The sequence below is a fragment of the Asparagus officinalis genome, chromosome 7 (genome assembly GCF_001876935.1).
Source record: "Asparagus officinalis chromosome 7, Aspof.V1, whole genome shotgun sequence".
Lineage (NCBI taxonomy): Eukaryota > Viridiplantae > Streptophyta > Magnoliopsida > Asparagales > Asparagaceae > Asparagus > Asparagus officinalis.
The window spans coordinates 56,801,208-56,822,332 of record NC_033800.1 but is presented as its reverse complement, the minus strand read 5'-3'; the positions used below and the strand labels follow the sequence as shown (position 1 = coordinate 56,822,332).

Here is a 21,125-nt window from a genome sequence, read left to right as displayed (position 1 = left end):
AATAAGATCTATATAAATATTTTCTTCAAAATAGGCAGATTGCACATACATGTACTGCTTATGTTAATAAAATTTAGGGAGGAGACTTTCGTTTTCCCCACTTTCCAGTCTTCATGCCTTGACCTCTGGCTTCTCCCTTTTTGCGCTGCTTATATTATTGCCTACAACAAAGTGTGCTTCAGTTGGTTGGTAAGGATTGTAGAAAATTTGGATTCTTCAACTATTTAGTAATTAGGATAGCTTGCTATAATACGCAAGTGGTCAATGATGAATTGGCCATTTTTGGGATGAACTATGTCATCTGTCTCCTTTCTTTGTTGCATTTTGACTAACGAAGCTAGCATTACTTCTTAACATGATCTTTTCAGGATATGATCTTGCTACATCCTTTGGAAGGATAACAATGCAAGATATGAAAGATAAGTAAAAGGAGATTTTTTTTTTCCACTTAATATTGCTATGTAGTTTCATATATAGTGATGTTTGTTGCTTGCAGATTGCTTAAGCAATCCAGTAATGTATGTCCCGTGAAAAAAGTGCCATTTTATTGGCTGTACATGATAAGAGTCTAGCATATGTTTAACTTGTCAAAGAGAGATCGAAAGTGATGCGAGTATTGCATTAGAGTGTTAGGTAACAGTTTGCTCTATTTTTCGCAAGAATGTGTCTATATCATAAGCCATGGATTTCTTTATACCGATGGGTAAGAAGCTGATTCGAGGCATTATAGGTAGCTGTTTTTTTAAAGATTAACATACGGTGGATTTTGCAGATGGGAGGGAACTCTCTGATAGGAAGCTGGACGCTTAAAGAAAAGCTAAAGGGAACATTTGAGGTCAGCTTACTTGTTATCTGCTCTTCATTTATTAGTGTTTTCTTAGAAATTTTGGTTTATTTTTCCTCTTTTCTTCCTTGTGTCTCCGATGGGGTAGCATTTCTCACTATGTAGTTATTTATGTTTACAGTTACTTTCAATGAATACTTCACCTTTGCTGTTGCCAATTAATTAATGTCAATGATAAACCTTCATCACTTTGCATACTCACTGATACGCAATACGAATAGCAAAGAACTTTTCCTTGATTACTACTCCAATAATCAATCAAATCTTATTTCCGAATTCCGAGCATTGAAAATTTGACCAAGACCAAATTCGCAAAATCACTGTAAAATAAACCAAGAATAGAAGAAAATTTAAAGGAGAAAGAATGAAAGAACTACAGATGTGTCTACTTCTCCTAAAACCAACAATTTATCACAAAAGGAAAATAGACCAATCTATCACTTCAGACTACTGCATCTACTAGATCTTTAGGAAACGAGAAAAATCTGCTAAATGAATAGAGATTTAAGAGCTCTATTCCTCAACTAAAGCAAGAAGAAATTTTTTATAGTTCCCTGAAATTTCCTTATGTACTGCACTTTCAAGTGTAACGTTTGTTCTCTTCTGATACAACTCTTTAATGTCCTCTAAGTCTTTCTCAGCACGTGTCACAATCACACGGGTCAGCGCATCTTCATCTGTTCCTGCCTTCTTCATTGCATGGCGCAGAACCTAAAGTTTCATACATTCAAATACATAAGAAAAAAATAAAAAATAAAAAATAAAGTCTGAATGGATGTAAGAGAAAATCGGTAGTTGGTTTCTTCACCTTCTCATAGTACTTTTGAGGAGAGATAATGCACCTGATTGCTATTCGGAGAGCCGATACATATTCATTTGATAAGGAAGTAGAGAGATCCTAATACATAATATATATAGAAAAGTTAAGAAAATACAAACAAAGAGCTAGAATAAGCTCAAGTTGATTTAGGGCTGTGCCTACCAACTTTTTTATCCCTTGATTTTGATTTGAGATTCATGCTAATGTATGATACACATCACACAAATCTCAAAGCAAATCCAAGAAATAGTAAAGTTGGTGGACAAAGCTCTCAATCCACATAAGTTTACTTTAGCTTTACTCCACAATATATATATTCAGGAAAGATGTTTTGAAGTAAATTCGACTCACCTTAGAGATGGAGGTTCCATACTCATCTTTGTAATGATTAAAAGTTGCATTAAGTTGTGCCCTGCTCCTTGTACTCAAGATTCTGACAATTTCATCATGATGAAAACTCTTTTGCTCAATAGATTCACGAAGTATTTCTGCTGTTATCTGATCTATACTCCCATTTATCTCTTTCCTATCGTAAGGAGAAATGCTTTCCAGTGCAACTATAGAATTATGAAGTGTCTTTGCTTCTAGTTCTGCTAAGGTTTCATTTATCTCGACACCGTCATATCTATATGTGCTTACCAATGCTACCAAAAGCTGTGACATAATCCAAGAGTTCAATGTAGCTTAAGGCATTTAATATATTTTGTAGTGTTAATTGCAGATAGACACCCTGTACTATCACCCAATTGCGTATAGATCCCTGTAGTTCTATTGCTGCAGATAGACCCTATGAGTGATTTTTTATTATTCTTTTACCCTCAGGACGTCTATTTGTCAAAAAATATTTTTTGCTTTCTCTAAGTGCAAAAGAGTCCAAAAAATTCACTCAGGGAGTCTATCTGCAACAATAGAACTACAGGGGGTCTATATGTAATTAACCCTATTTTTAAAAGATAAAAATGAGCAAATGTTAGGTCCAATCTAAGGCATACCTTGCGAAAATCTCCAGTAGTATGCGAGGCAACATCTTCTTCCAAGGATTGCTTATAACGAGCATGGTACACTTTCTTGATTGCTAGTAGCTCATCGGGAGAATTGACACATGCTATTTCTACTATCACCTGGTAGTCAATACTCTTCCTCGCGGCAATATTGGCCATGATGACACTTCTCTCAATTGGATCAAACATCCAAAAATAAATTGCTTCCTATAAGCATATGAAATGACAATGGCATAATTAAAGGAAGCATATGAAATGAAGAAGACACATTAACTAGTCCCACAAAAAAGCATATGAAATGACAATAGCATAATTAAAAGATAAACATATGAACGCAAAGACTGAAGGATAACAAATAAGAGAAAAGGAAACAATTAGAGAGTGGGTATTTATAGCAGCATGCCTTCATGATGCATGAACATGGAGACGCAGTTAATCCTTAGAAGTCAGGGACACAGGGACACAGAAACATACTATATCCATAGGAAAGCAAGGCCATGCTCGTGTTCATATATGATATGCACTACAACATAGACTTCGACATAGTGTATCAGAAGGAAGGAAACAAAACAGAATCCTAACAATTTAAACTCATAACTTATAATAAAGCAATGTAGGTAGTACGTAAATTGTCAAAAGAAAAATGTCTAGATAATTAGATATGATGTAGGGTGAGAGGGTTATCAGCATACATGTGTGCATGAGCTTGTCCTTGTCTATACACACGCACACACACACATATCAAAAAACCTGTAATGATTATGACATATTACACTGAAAATAAAAAAGAAACTAAAGCAACCCCCGACAATTTAAGTCCCCAACTTTAATTATGTAACAATTAAACAAAATAAAAATAAAAATGAAGGACTAATCCAATGCCTTGCCTGATCCAAATTTATAGCGACTCTCACAATTTTTCAATGTGTTCTTATTCTTTTATTGTATTATCTCATTTATGTCAAAATGCTCCCCTTTATCTGACGTGAAGTGTTATTTTCTGATACATGCGAGATTCTGATACCATATATTTTGAATCTGTGAAGCATGCTATTTCATCAATAAGATGTTCTCTCAAAGCTACCATGTCAATTTATTTAGTATTCACCAAGAACTTGCTTAAGGGAAACGAAATTAGAATATGCTACCAAAACACGTAATAATTTAGCATTTGTTACAAGCCTGGTTTACTGACCTATACAAGTTATGTGCATGCTGAGACAATCACTTCCATTAATTGTTTCCCTGTGCATTAAAGTGCTTAGAGGACCGTGAACAATTTCCTTTTTAAGAACCATTTCTGTTGATGCATGGGAGAGAAATCTCTGAATCATATGTTTTAGTGCGCAGTTTACTTTAAATATGCTTTCTCTGATTTAAAATGAGGAAAATTAGATATCTTTTCATTGTATTCACCCTTAATAGATAATCATATCATTTACCCTTATTATAATTGTGCTCGGTGTAAAAGTAACCTTAGAGAAGATATCAGTTAAGCATAAACTATCAAACCACGGTCCTGCAAAGAAATACATGTGATTGTAGACATAAAATGAATGAGTTCAGAGGAAAGTACCTGAAGATCACCAGAGAGTTCTTTCTCAAGCCGATTAATCAAGTTTTCATTGTAAAGTTCTTCATAAGCTGACATTATTTTCTTCCTCTGCCCTTCATCCCTATGTGATAGTATTCCAATCACCGTCTTCTCATCAGTACCCCATCCTGTAAAAATATACCATTAATTAGCATCTGATCTTAATTCTGAAGAACTGTGAGTTTTATGTAGGGACAGATCATCAAACAAGTAAAAATCTTGAAAAATTACCGAATATAAAGAGTACTCCAAGGAAATCATAGTATCAGCGCAAAACATCAGTAGGTGGGAAAAAGTAAGTTTTTATATGAAAAATCCTACCACGGAATGTGTGTTCTTTTTGTGAGCTAGCTCCATCATTGGTGTCAGATATCTGGATGTTTTACAGAACTTGAATAAGAGACTTTTGATGAATGAGGAGGTTTTTTTTTATTTTTTATTTTTTATTTTTATTTTTATTTTTTTGGTGGGGGGGGGGGGGTGGAGCATGATATATCTTATACACATGCAATTTAATGAATTGTATGCTATAGAAATAATTGATTTTTTCGCTCATCCCCTCAAACTTAAATTTTGCAATTGTGTATGACTGTTATTAAAATTTCGTTTCTATAGAGAAACAAAGGCATAAGCACCTCCACGTTTCATTATGAAGAATTTAAGAAATATTCTCCAAATTAAGAGGTGTATGACTGTAAAATTTGTGTTTTTTCCCTCTCTGTATTCCACAACACTACCGTGAACAATTAGATATATTGCACAAAATACCATAGTTACTTTTATTAGAAAAAAAAATACTAAAAAACTTTTAAAAAGCACCAAGAAATATCATATCCTATAAAAATCCATGAATTAAATAATATGAGCTTAACTTATGTTTTTTATATAAAATCATCATTAAAACTTTTAGATAAAGCCATTTAAACTAGCATGAACCTTAGCTTATTACCATATAACTATCATGGAGTTTTACATATTACCATAAAGCTAGGATATAGTTTTCTGAAGGTATGTGGTGTTTTTTCTCTTCTTATTTAAAATACCTGTGTTATTTTTCTCTAATAAGTAGTTTACTGTAGTTTTGCGTAAAACTTTCGTCAACAAAAACAAAGTTTTATGCAAAACTTCTTGATGATTATTTTGTGCAATTTACCTTTTTATCCTTTTATGAAAATGAACTATACGGCACAAGGCCTTCCATCATTTCATTCATGAGGACGAACGTAAACAAATTTTTCTTGAGGATATGTAAGTACGTGTATCTGTGTGTAAAAGAGAGACGGAGACAAAACCTTCGAAGGCATTTTTGAGATCAAGAGCATCTTCAAAAGGGGAAGGAGGCATCTCAGGGACTCTTATTGTAGCCATTCTGGATTCTCTAAAAAAAGTAGGCGAAAAGAGAGTGCATAATGTGGGATATATATATAAGGACATTGAGTACATGACATCTTTGAACGAAACGTTTTCTCTATGTAATGTTTATTATGTATCATGGGTTTAAGAGGGTTTTTTTTTTATTTTTTTTTTCTGTAATTAATACTCTTGTTGTTTCTTTAGTCTTTTAATGATTCTCATAAACAATGAGGTTATATAATCTTTATGGAAGCTAGGTATTTCTTTTTCCTATGATTTTTTTCCTTTATTTATGACGTTTAACTTTATTTTAGTCCCTCAAGTAAGGGTATCCTTTTCTAAAATAAATAAATAAATAAAGAAGAGCGTTCTTTGTTTAGTATGACATGAATGCCATTATTAGTGAATATATGGATCATCTTCTCCTCTTTAAGAGTTGCTCTGATGATTCAGATCTTGATTATTTTGTTGGAGTACAACGTTATATTCTACGAGGTATTTATTCTTGTTTTATTACTTTCTGATTTCTTTTAAATGAAAGATCATTTATGGAATTATGAGCATTGTTTATAAATTAAAGGTAGGTTATCAATTACAAAACTCTTTTTTTATTCCCTGTTCTGCTTGCAATTAACTTCTGAAGGGAGTAAAAGTTAGGATTGTTCGATCAGATTGTTGCTTTCATTGTATTATGGAAACGTTGAGGTTAATTGCGCATTGAACCCCAGCAGCATTGCTGTTTGCAACTGACTACCCTTGCGTTTCATTGTTTCGGATAGACCCCTTAATTATTTTTGACACATTTACCCTTGATGAATTTTTTTGTTGCAGATATCGTCCGTGGGTTAATGATGACCAACTCATTATCCAATAGGAGGGGGACACCTCACTTGTCTCCCCTATTGGTCCCATATTTTAGGTCCTTGAGGAAATTTTCTATAAAAAATAGTAAAAATTCCAAGAAAATTAATGTCACTTATTTTCAAGAAACTTCATGATGGTCAACTCATTATCCAATAGGAGGGGGACATCTCACTTGTTCCCCCTATTGCTCCCATATTTTGGGTCCTTGAGGAATTTTTCTATAAAAAATAGTAAAAATTCCAAGAAAATTAATGTCACTTATTTTCAAGAAACACCTAGAAGTCAAAACTATCCAAGTCCGACTATAAAGTTTTTTTTATTAAGAAAGGTAAGTGTCTATCTATGCTACATATATTATAACAACAATCATAATTGCTACTTGGCAACTTCTTGGCACATTATGACTATTATCCATGGTTGTCACTTGACAAGGACCATAGTTGCAGTTTAGAATTAACTATATGAATAGTTACATAAATTAATTTTGCATGTTCTGATGTTCATATTTGTTGGGCGCTTATGCGGAAGTGTGCTCGCACACCGAACGAATTTGTGATCATGGGAGAAGAGAACCAACCACACACGAGCACAATTCAATCCAAATACGACAAATCAAACCAAATACAGAGATATACGTGGTTCGGCAATTTGCCTATGTCCACGAGGAGAGGATGGGAGATTCCACTAAATCAAGGAGAGTACAAAGGGGTTACAATCTCACAAAATCACTCACACAACCCCTAAACCAAATCTCTCACTTGCTCACAAGTTCTCCCTCTCAATATGCTTAGTACAATCTAAAATCTCTGTTAGAACTCTCCTCTCATAACCCTAGAAACGAGTATTTCAATATATATCAAAACACAAACCCAATGTGAACAGGAAACCAAATTCAGGCCCAACCCGACTCGTGGTCGACCGCAGAGCCATGTGCGGTCGACCGGATCCAACGACAGAAACCAATTTTCATTACAGGGTTTGGACGGTCGACCGCCGCGCCACTCGAGGTCGACCGCGAAAAGTCCAAAGACTTTTCTAGCTTGCGTGCATGTTTGCGATCGACCGCCACGCCACTCGCGGTCGACCGCTGGAAGTCCAAAGCTGTTTGCTGTCAATTTTTTCTGTATTCTCTTCAATTCTCCACCTCGGTGACGTTTTCCCAAAACTGAGCCGACACCAAACGAAGAGCACTAATGCGCCGTCTCTCCAAAAGCGGCTACACCAATATGGTTGCCTACGTACCCCCTCTCCCAAGGGATCAATCCGCCCATAGTTCATCCAAATGGCCGTTAACGACATCAACAATCACAAATGTGCAACAAGTTTCGATAATAATCAAACTTGTTGCTCAAAACCACCTTAATGTGCATATCCGTCGGATTATCCTTCGTGTGGACCTTCACAATCTCCACATTGCCATTTTCAAGAACATCCCGAACGAAGTAATAACGAACGTCAATGTGCTTCGTCCTCGCGTGAAAAACCTGATTCTTCGCCAAATAGATAGCACTCATGCTATCATAATAAATAGTAACGGACCGTTGCGATATACCAAGTTCCTCTAAAAGCCCTCAAAGCCAAATAGCCTCCTTCACAGCCTCCGTAATAGCCATATACTCTGCCTCCGTCGTAGACAAAGCCACTGTAGACTGTAAGGTGTATCTCCAACACACCGGCGCACGGGTCAAAGCGAACACATACCCCGTCGTAGACCGACACCTATCCAAATCCCCGGCATAATTCGAATCAACATACCCAATGCATAACTGCCCACCTGTAGTGTCCCGCTCATAAACCAAACCAACATTGAGCGTACCTCGAATGTACCTCAAAATCCATCTCACAACGTCCTAATGACCCACTCTTGGATCGTGTATGTATCTCAAAATCATGCTCACCACCTGTGACAAATCCGGCCTCGTACATACCATCGCATACAGTAAGCTCCCAACCACGCTCGCATATGGAGTCTTCGACATCAACTCTCGATCTTCAAATGTCTTTGGTGAGAGGTCAGCTGAAAGCTTCAAATGGGCTCCCAAATGTATACTAACTTGCTTCGTATCCATGCTAACATGAAATCACTATAGAACCTTCTTCAAATAAGCCACCTGTGTCAAACAAATTCTGTTCTTCTCTTTGTCTCTGCCGATCTCCATCCCCAAAATACGCTTAGCCTCACCCAAATCCTTCATCTCAAACTTCTTTGAGAGTTGTGCCTTCAACTCATCTATAGAAGATCTGAAAATGGAGGCAACCAATATGTCATCAATATAGAGCAACAAATAGATGTACACACCTCTTTTTAACTTACGAAAATAGCAACGATCAAACTAGCTCCGAGTGTATAAATGACCAATCATAAAACCATCAAATCGTCTATACCACTGTCGAGGAGACTGTTTCAAACCATATAGCAATTTCTTCAACCTGTAAACCAGTTTTTCCTTCCTTACAGATCAGAATCCCAATGGCTGAGTCATATATTTGTTCATCAAGCACCATGAAGAAATATCATCTTCACATCCAACTGATCTAACTCCAATTCATAATATGCCACCAAAGCTAGCAAAGTCCGAATTGAAGAATGCTTCACAACCGAAAAGAAAACCTCATTATAATTAATACCTTCCTCCTGTGCATAGCCCTTCGTAACCAACCTAGCCTTGAACCTTAATGGAGTGCCATCAATGCCCTCCTTCTTCGTGTATACCCACTTACAACCAATTGCCTTTCGCCCCTTTGGAAGCTCAACAAGCTCCCATGTATCGTTCTTGTGAAGAGACTCCATCTCCTCCTACATAGTCACCTACCACGAATCAGCCTCTGAACTCTGCTCGACCTCTCTAAATATAGTAGGTACCAACTCATCAATACTCTCTACTAGAAGTGCATATGCAACTATTGTATCGGTATACCATGCTGGCATCCGTATGTCTCTCCTCTGTCTTCGAACCGTAATAGAATCCTGAACTTGAGCTGTCGGTTTCTGATCCTACATAACCGTACCCATATCCTCCTCGTCATCGCTGTGCTCGTCTGGCGTCACCTCAGTCGTCACTCTAATGGATACTGTATCATCTGGACAATGTGGAGCTGTATCGATCTTCACCACATGTGATATCTCCTCCGTCGGGTCGCTCTCCACCTGATGAGAGCTAGAAAGCTTCAAGATAGAAGCCTCATCAAACGTGATGTCCCTACTCAGCACAATCTTCCTATCAACTGGATCCCAAAGCTTATATCCCATGACACCATGCTTGAATCCTATAAATATGGTCTTCCTAGCTCGAGGTTCCAACTTATCAGTTTTCACATGATAGTATGCAGGGCACCCAAATACCTTAAGCTGGTCATAATCGTGTGCTAGCTCTCCCGACCACATCTCTATAGGGGTCTTCCCCTCAATCGCAGATGAAGACAGTCTGTTAATGAGGTGGCTCACATATAAAAGTGTCACAGCCCAAAAGATCTTCTCCAAACCACTATGCGCCAACAAATATCGGATCTTCTCCTGCAAAGACAGATTTAATCTCTCTATCATCCTATTCTGCTGTGGTGTATGACTAACTGTGAAGTGTCTCTCTATGTCATATTCTCGACATAGCTGGTGAAAGGGGTCTGATGTGTACTCACCATCGTTGTCGGATCGTAACGTCTTGATCTTTCTCCTAGTTTGCAGTTCCAACTTCTTCTTCCACTCCACAAATATATCTAGGACTTCACTTTTCTTCATCATGGTGTACACCTAACAACGCCTAGAATAGTCATCAACGAACGTGACGAACCAATGTCTACCACCAAGAGATGCAGTCTCAGTGGGACCCAAATATCTGTGGGCACATAATCTAGGATGCCCCTTGTCCTATGAATGGCTGTCCCGAACTTCACCTTCGTATTCATGTCAAGAACATAGTGCTCACAGAACTCAACTTTTCTACTCTTGGCTCTCTTCAATAGCCCCTGCACAGAGCCTGCAGTGACTTCTCTCATGTGTGCCCCAACTTGTAGTGTCAAAGTCTGCTAATGTCCGCCTTTGAAATAGCTGAAGCAATTTGGCTAATCTCAGTGCTCCCTTTAGATAATATAAGTTCCGACTGCGGACTCCCTTCATCACCACCAAAGATCTCTTAGTAACCTTTGCTACAGCATCCTCGAAGGTCACCTTGAATCCCTTCGCCTCCAAAGCTCCAACTGTGATAAGATTCTTCTTCAACTGAGGAACAAATCTCACCTCCTTCAATTCACAGACTACTCCATCGTGCATCTGAATCCTCACGGTACCTATCCTACAAATGTCATAGGATTGATCATTTCCCATGACAACAACACCCCCATCGAGTCTCTTAAATGATGAAAACCAATATCGCCTAGAAGTCACATGATAAGTAGCGCCAGAATCAAGCATCCAATCTGATACATCCAAGTGGTTCACCTCCGGAGTAATCAATAGAGAAAAGCTCGAATCATCGGAATTATCGCCTTTCGTAATATTCACCTCATTGGCCTTCAGGCCCTTCTTCTTACTATTCTTCTTCTCATTGATCTTTGGACATTCTCTCTTCCAATGTCCATGCTCCTTGTAGAATACACATTGGTTCTTTCCTAGCTGGTGATGGCCTCGTGACTTTGACCCGTCTCTATTGCCACCTCTTGGATATGGGCTTCTTCTCCTCGTAGACAAGGTCTCTCCTGAAGTACTAGTGCGGGAAGTCTCCTTATCATTCATCCTCAAATCATAATTCATCAAGGCGTTAGTCACTTCACTATAAGTGATAGAAGATCTCTCGTTCAACAATGTCGGCACAAAGGTATCATACTCCTCATCTGGTAAGGAGCCCAAAAGAATAATAGTCTTATACTCATCCGATATCTTTTCATCCACATTGGCCAAGTCCGACAACAACTTAGTATAATTATTCACATGAACTGCTAGTGAGGTGCCCCTGGACATCTGAAATTTAAATTACCTACGCAGCAAGTGCAATCTGTTCTCAACACTCTTCGTAAGGTACTTGTTGAGAATTTCCCACATCTTCATTGCAGATGTCACCCCAATCACATCATATTTTAGCTCCTATTCCAAACAAGACCTGATCACCCCACAAGCATTCCTATTTATTTTTTCCCATATCGCCTCTTCATATTTTGGTGGCCTCTCATGGACCATGATGGTCTCCAAATAGAACTCCTAACCACACGAGGAAAACGAGATGTTCAACGGTAACTCCAAACACTATCTCCATCGAAGCCTAGAACTCCAAGAACCAAGCTTCCAACTGAATCTTTCTCCACCTAATCCAAAACCCTACATCTCAAATCTGAGCTCTGATACCAATTGTTGTGCGCCTATGCGGAAGCGTGCTCGCACACTGAGCGAATCTGTGATCACGGGAGAAGAGAACCAACCACACACGAGCACAATTCAATCCAAATACAACAAACCAAACTAAACACAGAGATATACGTGGTTCAACAATTTGCCTATGTCCATGGGGAGAGGATGGGAGATTCCACTTAATCAAGGGGAGTACAAAGGAGTTACAATCTCACAAAACCACTCACACAACCCCTAAACCAAATCTCTCAACTTGCTCACAAGTTCTCCCTCTCAATATACTCAGTACAATCTAAAATCTCTGTTAGAACTCTCCTCTCATAACCCTAGAAACGAGTGTTTTAATATATATCAAAACACAAACCCAATGCGAACAGGAAACCATCGACCGCAGAGCCACATGCGGTCGACTGGATCCAACGACAGTAACCAATTTTCATTACAGTGTTTGGACGATCGACCGCCGCGCCACTCGCGGTCGACCGCAAAAAGTCCAGAGACTTTTCTAGCTTACGTGCATGTTTACGATCGATCGCCATGCTACTAGTGGTCAACCGCTGGAAGTCCAAAGCCGTTTTCTATCAATTTTTCCTGTATTCTCTTCAATATTAGGACCCTTTCTTGACAATACTGATATTTTTATTCTATCTGGTAAGCCATATTTTTTATTATGATATTTTATTTTCTCTTACTTTTCAGGGCATAAAAAATGTTGTAACGATGATTTTCAACTTATATGTAAACTTTTTGAAGGAAAACTTAGAAGTAATTGACATAACCATGCATTTATATATTTATGCATATATGTACGTGTTTTTTATGATTATGACATTGTGACTTATTTAGTAAAATGAGCAAACTAAGAGATAGAAGTGTGAGTTCCATACATTTTGATGTGATTTTTAAGTGTTAGAGATAGAAGTGTGAGTTCGATACATTTTGATGTGATTTTTAGGTGTTGTTTGTTTCACAAAAAAATTATTAATAAAGTTTGGATTCCATGACCATTTCCACAAACTCGTGTGGCATTGTACTATTTTCCATCCATTTTCACAAAATTTTCTTGTTTTAGTTTGTCTACACTTTGAAATCACAAAGGAAAATTGAGGTGACTCTCTCCCATTGGTTGATGTGATTAAAAGTTAGAGGAAACACATTTTAGAGCCTTTACCAAAGAAATAATTTGAAACCTTTTTTTAAGGTTTCTTTACTAATTTTCCACTTTCAGGTAATCTGGGAAATGAACGAAACAACCCTCAAGATGGCATCATTACATTACTATTTATCGGTATCTCATTTCGTAAAATGAGTTGTCACTTAATATTAATATTTTTATATACGTGCATATAATAAATATTAATTTGAGACTCATCCAATAAATAGGCTTTGTATACATATCCATATTTTGTCAAGATTCCATGTCTCGTGCCCATTTTACGTGTAATGACTGGTTCAAATGTCCATCTTAGGGCCCGTTTGGATAATGAAAGTATTAAAAGTAAGAAGTAGGTTATATAAGTAACTTTCAAAACTATGAAGTAGGAAGTAGTGGAGATATCATTTTTTTGTTTGTTTCATATATTTTTAAAAATAATAGAAGTAGAACTTATTCATTTTCATTTACTTTTTTTATTTGGATAACATTTAGAAATATTACTAGGAAGTAATTAACACATGTTGCTTCCACAATTTTAAAGTTGCGCCATGCTCTTTAATTTGATGTAGCACGTTACAACCAGTTTCATGTCGCTATGACCCCTCGGCACTTGAGAGCAAGAAGAATCCCTCAACCACATAGCTTCAAAATAATTGTTTACCTCTCGCCTACGATGAGACTCCGGATGACCATAAATTCCGCTTCAAAATAATTGTTTACCTCTCGCCTACGATGAGACTCCGGATGACCATAAATTCCTATGAATCTCTAATTTACCTCCTCCCTCGCTCCTTTGATTGTAACATCAACGTGGTATTTAGATAAAGAATTAATAGACAAACTGTTCTCTTCATCCCAAAGAAAAGCTGGCCGACGACCATCACAAATTACTACAAAATAATTGTTAAAATTAAGAGAAATTTTATCAATAAAAAGTTGTTAGAAGTAACTAATAAATGAAATATTAATAAAAAAATATTTATTTCCTAATTAATATGTATTTTAACTACTCACGAGCTACTTCTGAGTATTGAGGATTAAAAAAATATTTTGGAAGTAAGGATAATACATAGGCACCACATAAGCGTTTAAGGAAGTATTGGAAGTAAAGTTTTTAGAGAACCAAACATATTTTTTTGCTTGGAAGTAGCAGAAATAGACTCTACTTCTTTTACTTCAGCTACTTCATAATTACTTCCGTGCAAACAAACAGGTCCTTAAGTCAGAACTGGAGACGTAAACTTTGTTACTGTGTTGAAGTCGTGATTTCATTTTCTCAAGTGTAAACTATAAAAAATGTTCTGAAAGTAAAAGGCTTATATGATTTACCAAAAAAAAACTATTAGAAGTTTTAGAAGGGAGACTCCATATAAACAAATGTATCTATTACATTAAAAATTAAGGATTATTTTCAAAAATTTATTACATGATTGACAAAATGTGCCTTCTATAAGTTTTGTAGAAAATATTCTGTCAACGTCAAAATTTGAAATTTTTTTCTATGGTTGGCCCTTTTTTTGGCGGGGAATCCTAGCTTAATAGCCTATGGGAAACGTCCAAACATCCTTCCCTTTTGGGCCGGTCCTAAACTCAATAATTAGACAAGTCTTTCTATGATAGTTTTTCTATCGGAGGGGCTCGCATCTGATTAGCTAGTTGGTTATGTTATTCCCGATACTCACAAAGAAAAAGAGAAGTGACTTGAACAAAATGAGAAGTGACTTGAACAAAAAAAAAACGAAATGACTTAGACAAATTTGTTTGTCAAATAAACCTCGAGGTCTGAGGTCCTCTTTTGCAGTCCAGATCCTAGTAAATAGTACAAACATTACAATGATTGATAACTAGAAATTTAGCCCTCTTTTACGGTCCGAACCTAAATGAATAACACAAGTACTAACGATGACTAATAATTAAAACCTATATGAATAACACAAGTATCACGATGACTAATAATTAAAAGGGGAAATTGCTTCTAACCCCCGATTTCCTTACAATTCTTCCACCCCTCCCAAGACTTTTTTAACTATTCCAAAACCTCCAAAAGCAAACCCATAATTCCATGAGCCCCGAAAACACAAAACCCAAGAGTTAAAAATATGTGAATACCATAATACCCTTTCTCTCTATTTTTTTAATGATATTACTATGATGATTTGAAATGAGTTTTTTTTTTTTTTCGGGGGGGGGGGGGGTGGAATTTCTAGTTCCTCCAAATTTTTTCAACGCTGTCGACACGGCGGTGAAACTTTCTTGACATTCGTTCATGAGGCGAAGAAAACTCTGATCATGAAGGCGATGGTGATGAGGAGTTGCGTCGCCAACCCCCTTAAGTTTACATATCGTTGTAATTTTTTGTAATTTTTTTTAAAATCAATGACTTGAGATTAAAATAGAGTATGTAAATTTATATATTATGTTATTTCACTATAATAAGTTTATTGTTAAGCTTATGAGTTGGTGGTGAAGAAAGGTTACATGTTGGTTTTGAAGGTTACAGGTTGGTTGTGAAAGATACACGTTGGTTGTGAAGGTGTTACGCGTTGGTTGTGAAGGTTACGGGTTCGTTGTGAAGGATACAAGTTAGTTGTGAAGGTTACGGGTTGGTTGTGAAGGATAAGCGTTGGTGTTGGATATCATGTCCCCATGATATAATTTTGATGATAACAATTTATTCATAATGTGAATCACTATGTGTGTTATACAAATGCACTAACATTTAAATGTAGTTTTCAACATCAAATATGAACAAGTGCAAGATGAGTTCAAGGCATTATGAAGTAAAGAAGATGAAGAACAAATACATCAATGTAATTTTTATATTTTTCTTTACTTAGAAATTTTGTACAAGCCTTGATCACACACACACACACACATAGAAATTAGAACACAAGGCTTAGTGTGTTGGTTAACAATAGAAATCCCTTATGTTAACCATTAGAGTATTTAGTTAATCATTGAGTCTAAAAATATTTCATACATAACATTTTTTACCCTCAGTAGTCGACTAATTAGAATAGTAGTCGACTATTAAAGTCTAAGTTCAAAATATAAGTTTCTGTAAAACTACAGAGTAGTCGACTACTAAGGATTATAATCGACTACTCATCTTTGAATTTTGATTTACAGAACTTCTATTTTACAGAGTAGTCGACTACAAGCAATTATAGTCGACTACTGAGCTTTGAAATTTATTTTACAGAATATTTGTTTTACAATATAGTCGACTACTAACAATTATAGTCGACTACTAATATTTGATTTTTGTTTTCCAGACTTTCTGTAATACAGAGTAGTCGACTACTAAGAAGAATAGTCGACTACTAAGTTTTATTTTCTAAATTCCAGACTTTCTGTATTACAAAGTAGTCGACTACTATGTATTATAGTCGACTACTAATGCAGTTTTTCTGAACGTTAATGTTTGAATCATTGACAGTTTATAACCTTGTTTAAACGTTTTTAAAGTTTAAAAACTTGTCTTTTCAAGGGCTATAAAAAGGTTATATGTTCAGAAAAATGGCACATTATTATATACCAATAATCTTCAATCTTTGTGCATTGTTCAAAAGTTAAAAACATTCAGATTTTGCTAAGTATTGAGAAAATGATTGATTCTGAAATTGCCTTTTATCCTCATTCAAAATACAAATTATTTAGGTAATTTCTAGAGGATAAAATTATTCCTAAACCACTACTACACAACACTACAAGTCAAGGCTTATAGGAATTGAGTTGTTTGATTAAAGGAAATGTCTCTTGGTTTGAGAGAGGTTGATCTCTTGGTTTAGAGATTGGTGTGCAATTAGCAAAGTGTTATCAATTGGTGTTGTAATTTACAGGGACTTGCAAATTGATCATGTTTAGTTTTAATTTTATACTTTATTCAAAATTATAGTGGAAATCTCAAGCGGGATTTGCTTGGGGACTGGATGTACACCAGATTGGTGGAACCAGTATAAAAACTCTTGTTTGTGATTGTGATTTTCTGAGATTGTTGCCATTCTTTCTTTGCAATTTATAATCTTCTTTGCATAATTTTAAAAGAATATTATTCACCCTCCCTCTAGTGTTTTAGTGTATCTATTTCAGATCCTATATTTGGTATCAGAGCAAGGTAAAAGATGACATCAACAAATACATCACAATTCAAAGAAGGTCATTCTACAAATCGTCCACCAATGTTCGATGGATTGAACTACAACTATTGGACGTGCCGAATGAATATTTTCCTTCAATCAATTGGATACGAACTTTAGAACATGGTGAAAACAAGATTCGAGAAGCCATCAACTTCATTTTCAGAATGGACTTACTTCACAAAGAAATAATACAAATTTGGATTCTAAAGCAATGAACGCTTTGTTCTGTGCACTTGGCAAGAATGGGTTTAATAGAGTGTCAACGGCCTCATCTGTATACGATATTTAGCACACACTTGAGGTAACTCATGAAGGTACAAATAAGGTTAAAGAATCTAAAATTTCTATTCTTGTACACAGATTCAAATTATTTAAGATGAAGGAAAATGATACAATTGGAGAAGTGTTCACAAGATTCACCAACATTACAAATTCTCTCATTGGTCTTGGAAAAACATACACTCAAGTGGAGATGGTAAGTCTCATTGGTCTTGGAAAAACATACACTCAAGTGGAGATGGTAAGAAAAATACTCCGATCACTCACTCCATAATGGGAAAAGAAGGTTACTACACTCAAGTGGAGATGGTAAGAAAAATACTCCGATCACTCACTCCATAATGGGAAAAGAAGGTTACCGTAATTGAAGAAGCAAATGATTTGTCAACTCTTACGGTTGAGAATCTTATCGGAAATCTCATGGCTTATGAAGTTCAAATTGAAGATAGAAATAATGATGATAAAACAAAGAACAAGAAAGTGCTTGCATTCAATATTACTTCCGATAAAGAAGATTCGGATGAGATGAAGAAATGAGCATGTTTGCACGCAAATTTCAAAAATTCATAAAACAAGGTAAGTACAAATAAAAAAGTTCAAATTCAAGTAACTTACTTTGTTTCAAGTATAATAAACCGGGGCATATGAAGAAAGATTGTCCATTGTTGAAGAGTAAGCAAAAATCAAATTATTTCAACAACTTCAACAATATTCAAAACAACAAGAAAAGGAAAACCATGGCGGTTACTTGGGATAATAGTGATGATTCATCTTCGGATGAAGAAATTAAAGAAAAGGAAAGTGCTCATATGTGCTTTATGGCACAAGATGAAGTAAGTGATAATGAAGAATTTTTAGATGTTTTTAATGAATTATATGAAACTTTTTTGAGATTAAAGGCTTCACATAATTTTTTTAAAGGAGAAAATAAAAGATTACTTGAAAAAATTTCAGATTTTAATTCATTTACAAATTCTAACTCTCAAGTAATTAATTTGAAAGAAGAAAATTACTTCTTGCTTAAAGAAAATTAATGTTTATCCAATGAGAACGTTTATCTAAAATCAGAATGTAATAATTTAAATATTCGCATTAATAGTTTAGATAAAGATATTTCTTCTATTAAATTAAAATATGATGATATATGTTTAAATATTAGTAAATTCAATAAAGGTAAAGAAAATCTTAATAAAATACTTTCTTTTATTAAATTAAAATATGATGATATATGTTTAAATATTAGTAAATTCAATAAAGGTAAAGAAAATCTTAATAAAATACTTTCTTTTCAAAAAGAATCTCAAAAGTGTTGAAATCTAAAAGACATTTTGTTGATATCTAAAAGACAAAATGTATGTGGACATTACTTTGTATGTGGACTATTAACTTCATGTCCTTTTGTCTTCCATCATGTATCTATAAATTATACGATGTATGGAAATGGAAGTAATGAATAAAATTATAATTTCTCTTCTTCTCTTGTCTCTTGTCTCTTGTCTCTTGTTTTATTTCTTTAGTATATTACAACACGTTATCAGCACGAAAGCTCTAGCTAGCCGGTTCGTAATCATTTATTGGTGGTAAGGGATATTTCGGTGTACACATCTTACAAGGTAACAATATATAATACATTCGACCTTTGTCTATTTACAAAGTTTTATGTTTTCATTATCGGTTGATCGATTATGCCTCTGTAACAGTATGTTATGCGATTTTGATGCAAGATTTTTACTTCCTTTTGCCATAAGTATAATAAGAGTATTAAGGATGAAACACTTTATGAATTACGAGGCAGATTAACTTTTATGTTGCATATTTACATGTAGTTAAGTATATGATTGTGAAGACTGAATCTGGTGTATATTTCAATAGTGTTTTTGAAGTCTTTTTGTGCAAAATTTTGATGCACTTGTTTTGCTAGTGTATGTTCCTCTTATTCTTTGTTTGACCATCATGGTACATAAAAATAATTCGCTCTAGTTAGCATGAATGGACACATCTGCATACCTACCATTTTATCAATTTATTTAATTGATTATTCTAGTTAATTTGGCACCCATGAGTCCATGACTGGTGTAAGAGACGTACTTTGTTTATGTGTTACTTGTCTTCTCATATATGATTAGACTTTTAGTTTGTAAGAGTTTCTGAATTAAAGCCAGGCTTATATTTTCTTTACACATTCCATATCTGGTAAGGCTAGGGCTGTAATTCATACCATTTTCACCTGTTTATACTATCAGTCTTTGTATCAGAGAGGAATAGAGGGGAATGGCTTGTAAATTATAGGAAAATTATAGAGCCATTATAAAAGTTTAATAGTGTCATGAAGTATTTCTGAATAACCATTAACACCATAAACTTAAGTGTGAAAATTGTAAATCGACAGCTATAGATATTGAATATCAAACTATTTGGCTATCTTTGATGAGTAACATTAAAGTTCTTATGAATCTTCTATATCTTACTATGTTCAGAATTCGTTATCATGTATGTAAAGGAATACATAGATTCAAAAATTCTTTTAGACATAACAAATAGTAGTATTTTTGTTCGTATTCTGAAAATTAAAACATACCAGCTATCTAGTCTAGAGTATGAATAGACAAATCATCAATCATGAAAAATTGTCATAATATATCAATTTGATGTTTTTGCTTTAAAAATTCTATTTGCTTGCTTGAAGTAAAATCTAAGCCTCATGAAAACTTGAAATTAAGTTGTGGGTTTTAAAGTTCATGTTGGCGTCCATAAGTGGTCCATTTTTATTGCTAGTTGCACTGATTCTCCTTCTCCACTGAAATTATACAATATTAGTTTCTATCCAAAATTACATTTGTGGTGTTTTGAATCTGGCAACCTTGAGTTTAGAAAAAAAAGGATAGCACAAACTGATTATGCCTTTGTTTAATTTCTACTTGCTTGAGTTTGTGATGGTCATTGATCGTCCGAACATTAAAATTTTTTTGTGAACTTTAATATCAGACTAGTTTACCAGAAGCAAACATTTGAAAGATAACCTTTATGAAGATCTTTAGAAAAAGGAGCTTGATGATTTTGGTGATTATGTGTGATCTTATTAAAATATGAATATTTCTAATTTCTCATGCAATAATATTTCGTCCCCATGATTAGTGCATTGTGATATATGATAGTAATTGTTACTTCTCTTTGGCATTGAACGTTCATTTTTACTGGACACCCTTGTGATTTTTGCACGATTATATCTCTTGATTCTTTAAGTATCTTTGTCCAGAAGGCAAACACTTTAAATTTTCTCTCTATCAATTAAGACGTGAAAAATTAAATGCCTCAGTGAAAAAGTATTCACTTTTCTGGGCAATCCCTAAAAGATCGCTTTGATCTATGGAAGCCAATAATCCTCCCTCAAGCGCAATTGAAAAACTGAATCTAGATTTTTTTTTCAAATACATGACTAAATATGATTCAGCTCTATACCACATTATCTAACAGCTGAAACTCTGTAAGCAGAACATTACAGACAGTGACAAAATTGATCGAAAAATTCTTTTCCCTATTCCACGCAAATAATATTGTACTCTAGTAGCAGTACATGGCCAAGAATTACACTTAGCATTCTGAATTGATATCTACATTAGTAGTCACAGAAAAGTATAACCAATTGATGATTAGAAATCACAATGTCAGACTAGTTGGCTTACGAGTTGTGTTTGGAGCACATGCTATAATTCAGAAAATTACTTAGACGCGTG

General features: G+C 35.1%; 1 protein-coding gene across 1 annotated transcript; it reads right to left on the bottom strand.

Moving 5' to 3' along the window:
• On the bottom strand, window positions 1,173-5,692 carry LOC109850193 (annexin-like protein RJ4). Its single transcript, XM_020420145.1, has 7 exons — window positions 5,552-5,692; window positions 4,242-4,387; window positions 2,657-2,872; window positions 2,220-2,318; window positions 2,016-2,129; window positions 1,653-1,742; window positions 1,173-1,555 (listed from the first exon to the last, which is right to left on the bottom strand). Exons 1-7 carry the CDS (start codon window positions 5,625-5,627, stop codon window positions 1,358-1,360), a joined length of 939 nt encoding a protein of 312 aa, XP_020275734.1. The 5' UTR covers window positions 5,628-5,692; the 3' UTR covers window positions 1,173-1,357.

Bases quoted from the DNA above. Each gene is read 5' to 3' on its own strand.
- LOC109850193 (XM_020420145.1), bottom strand. From the start codon at position 5,627: ATGGCTACAATAAGAGTCCCTGAGATGCCTCCTTCCCCTTTTGAAGAT. The intron at 2,130-2,219 runs GCACTGGAAAGC...GAATCTATTGAG, and splicing joins CACTTCATAATTCTATAGTT to CAAAAGAGTTTTCATCATGA. The intron at 1,556-1,652 runs GTGAAGAAACCA...ATGAAACTTTAG, and splicing joins CTCAAAAGTACTATGAGAAG to GTTCTGCGCCATGCAATGAA.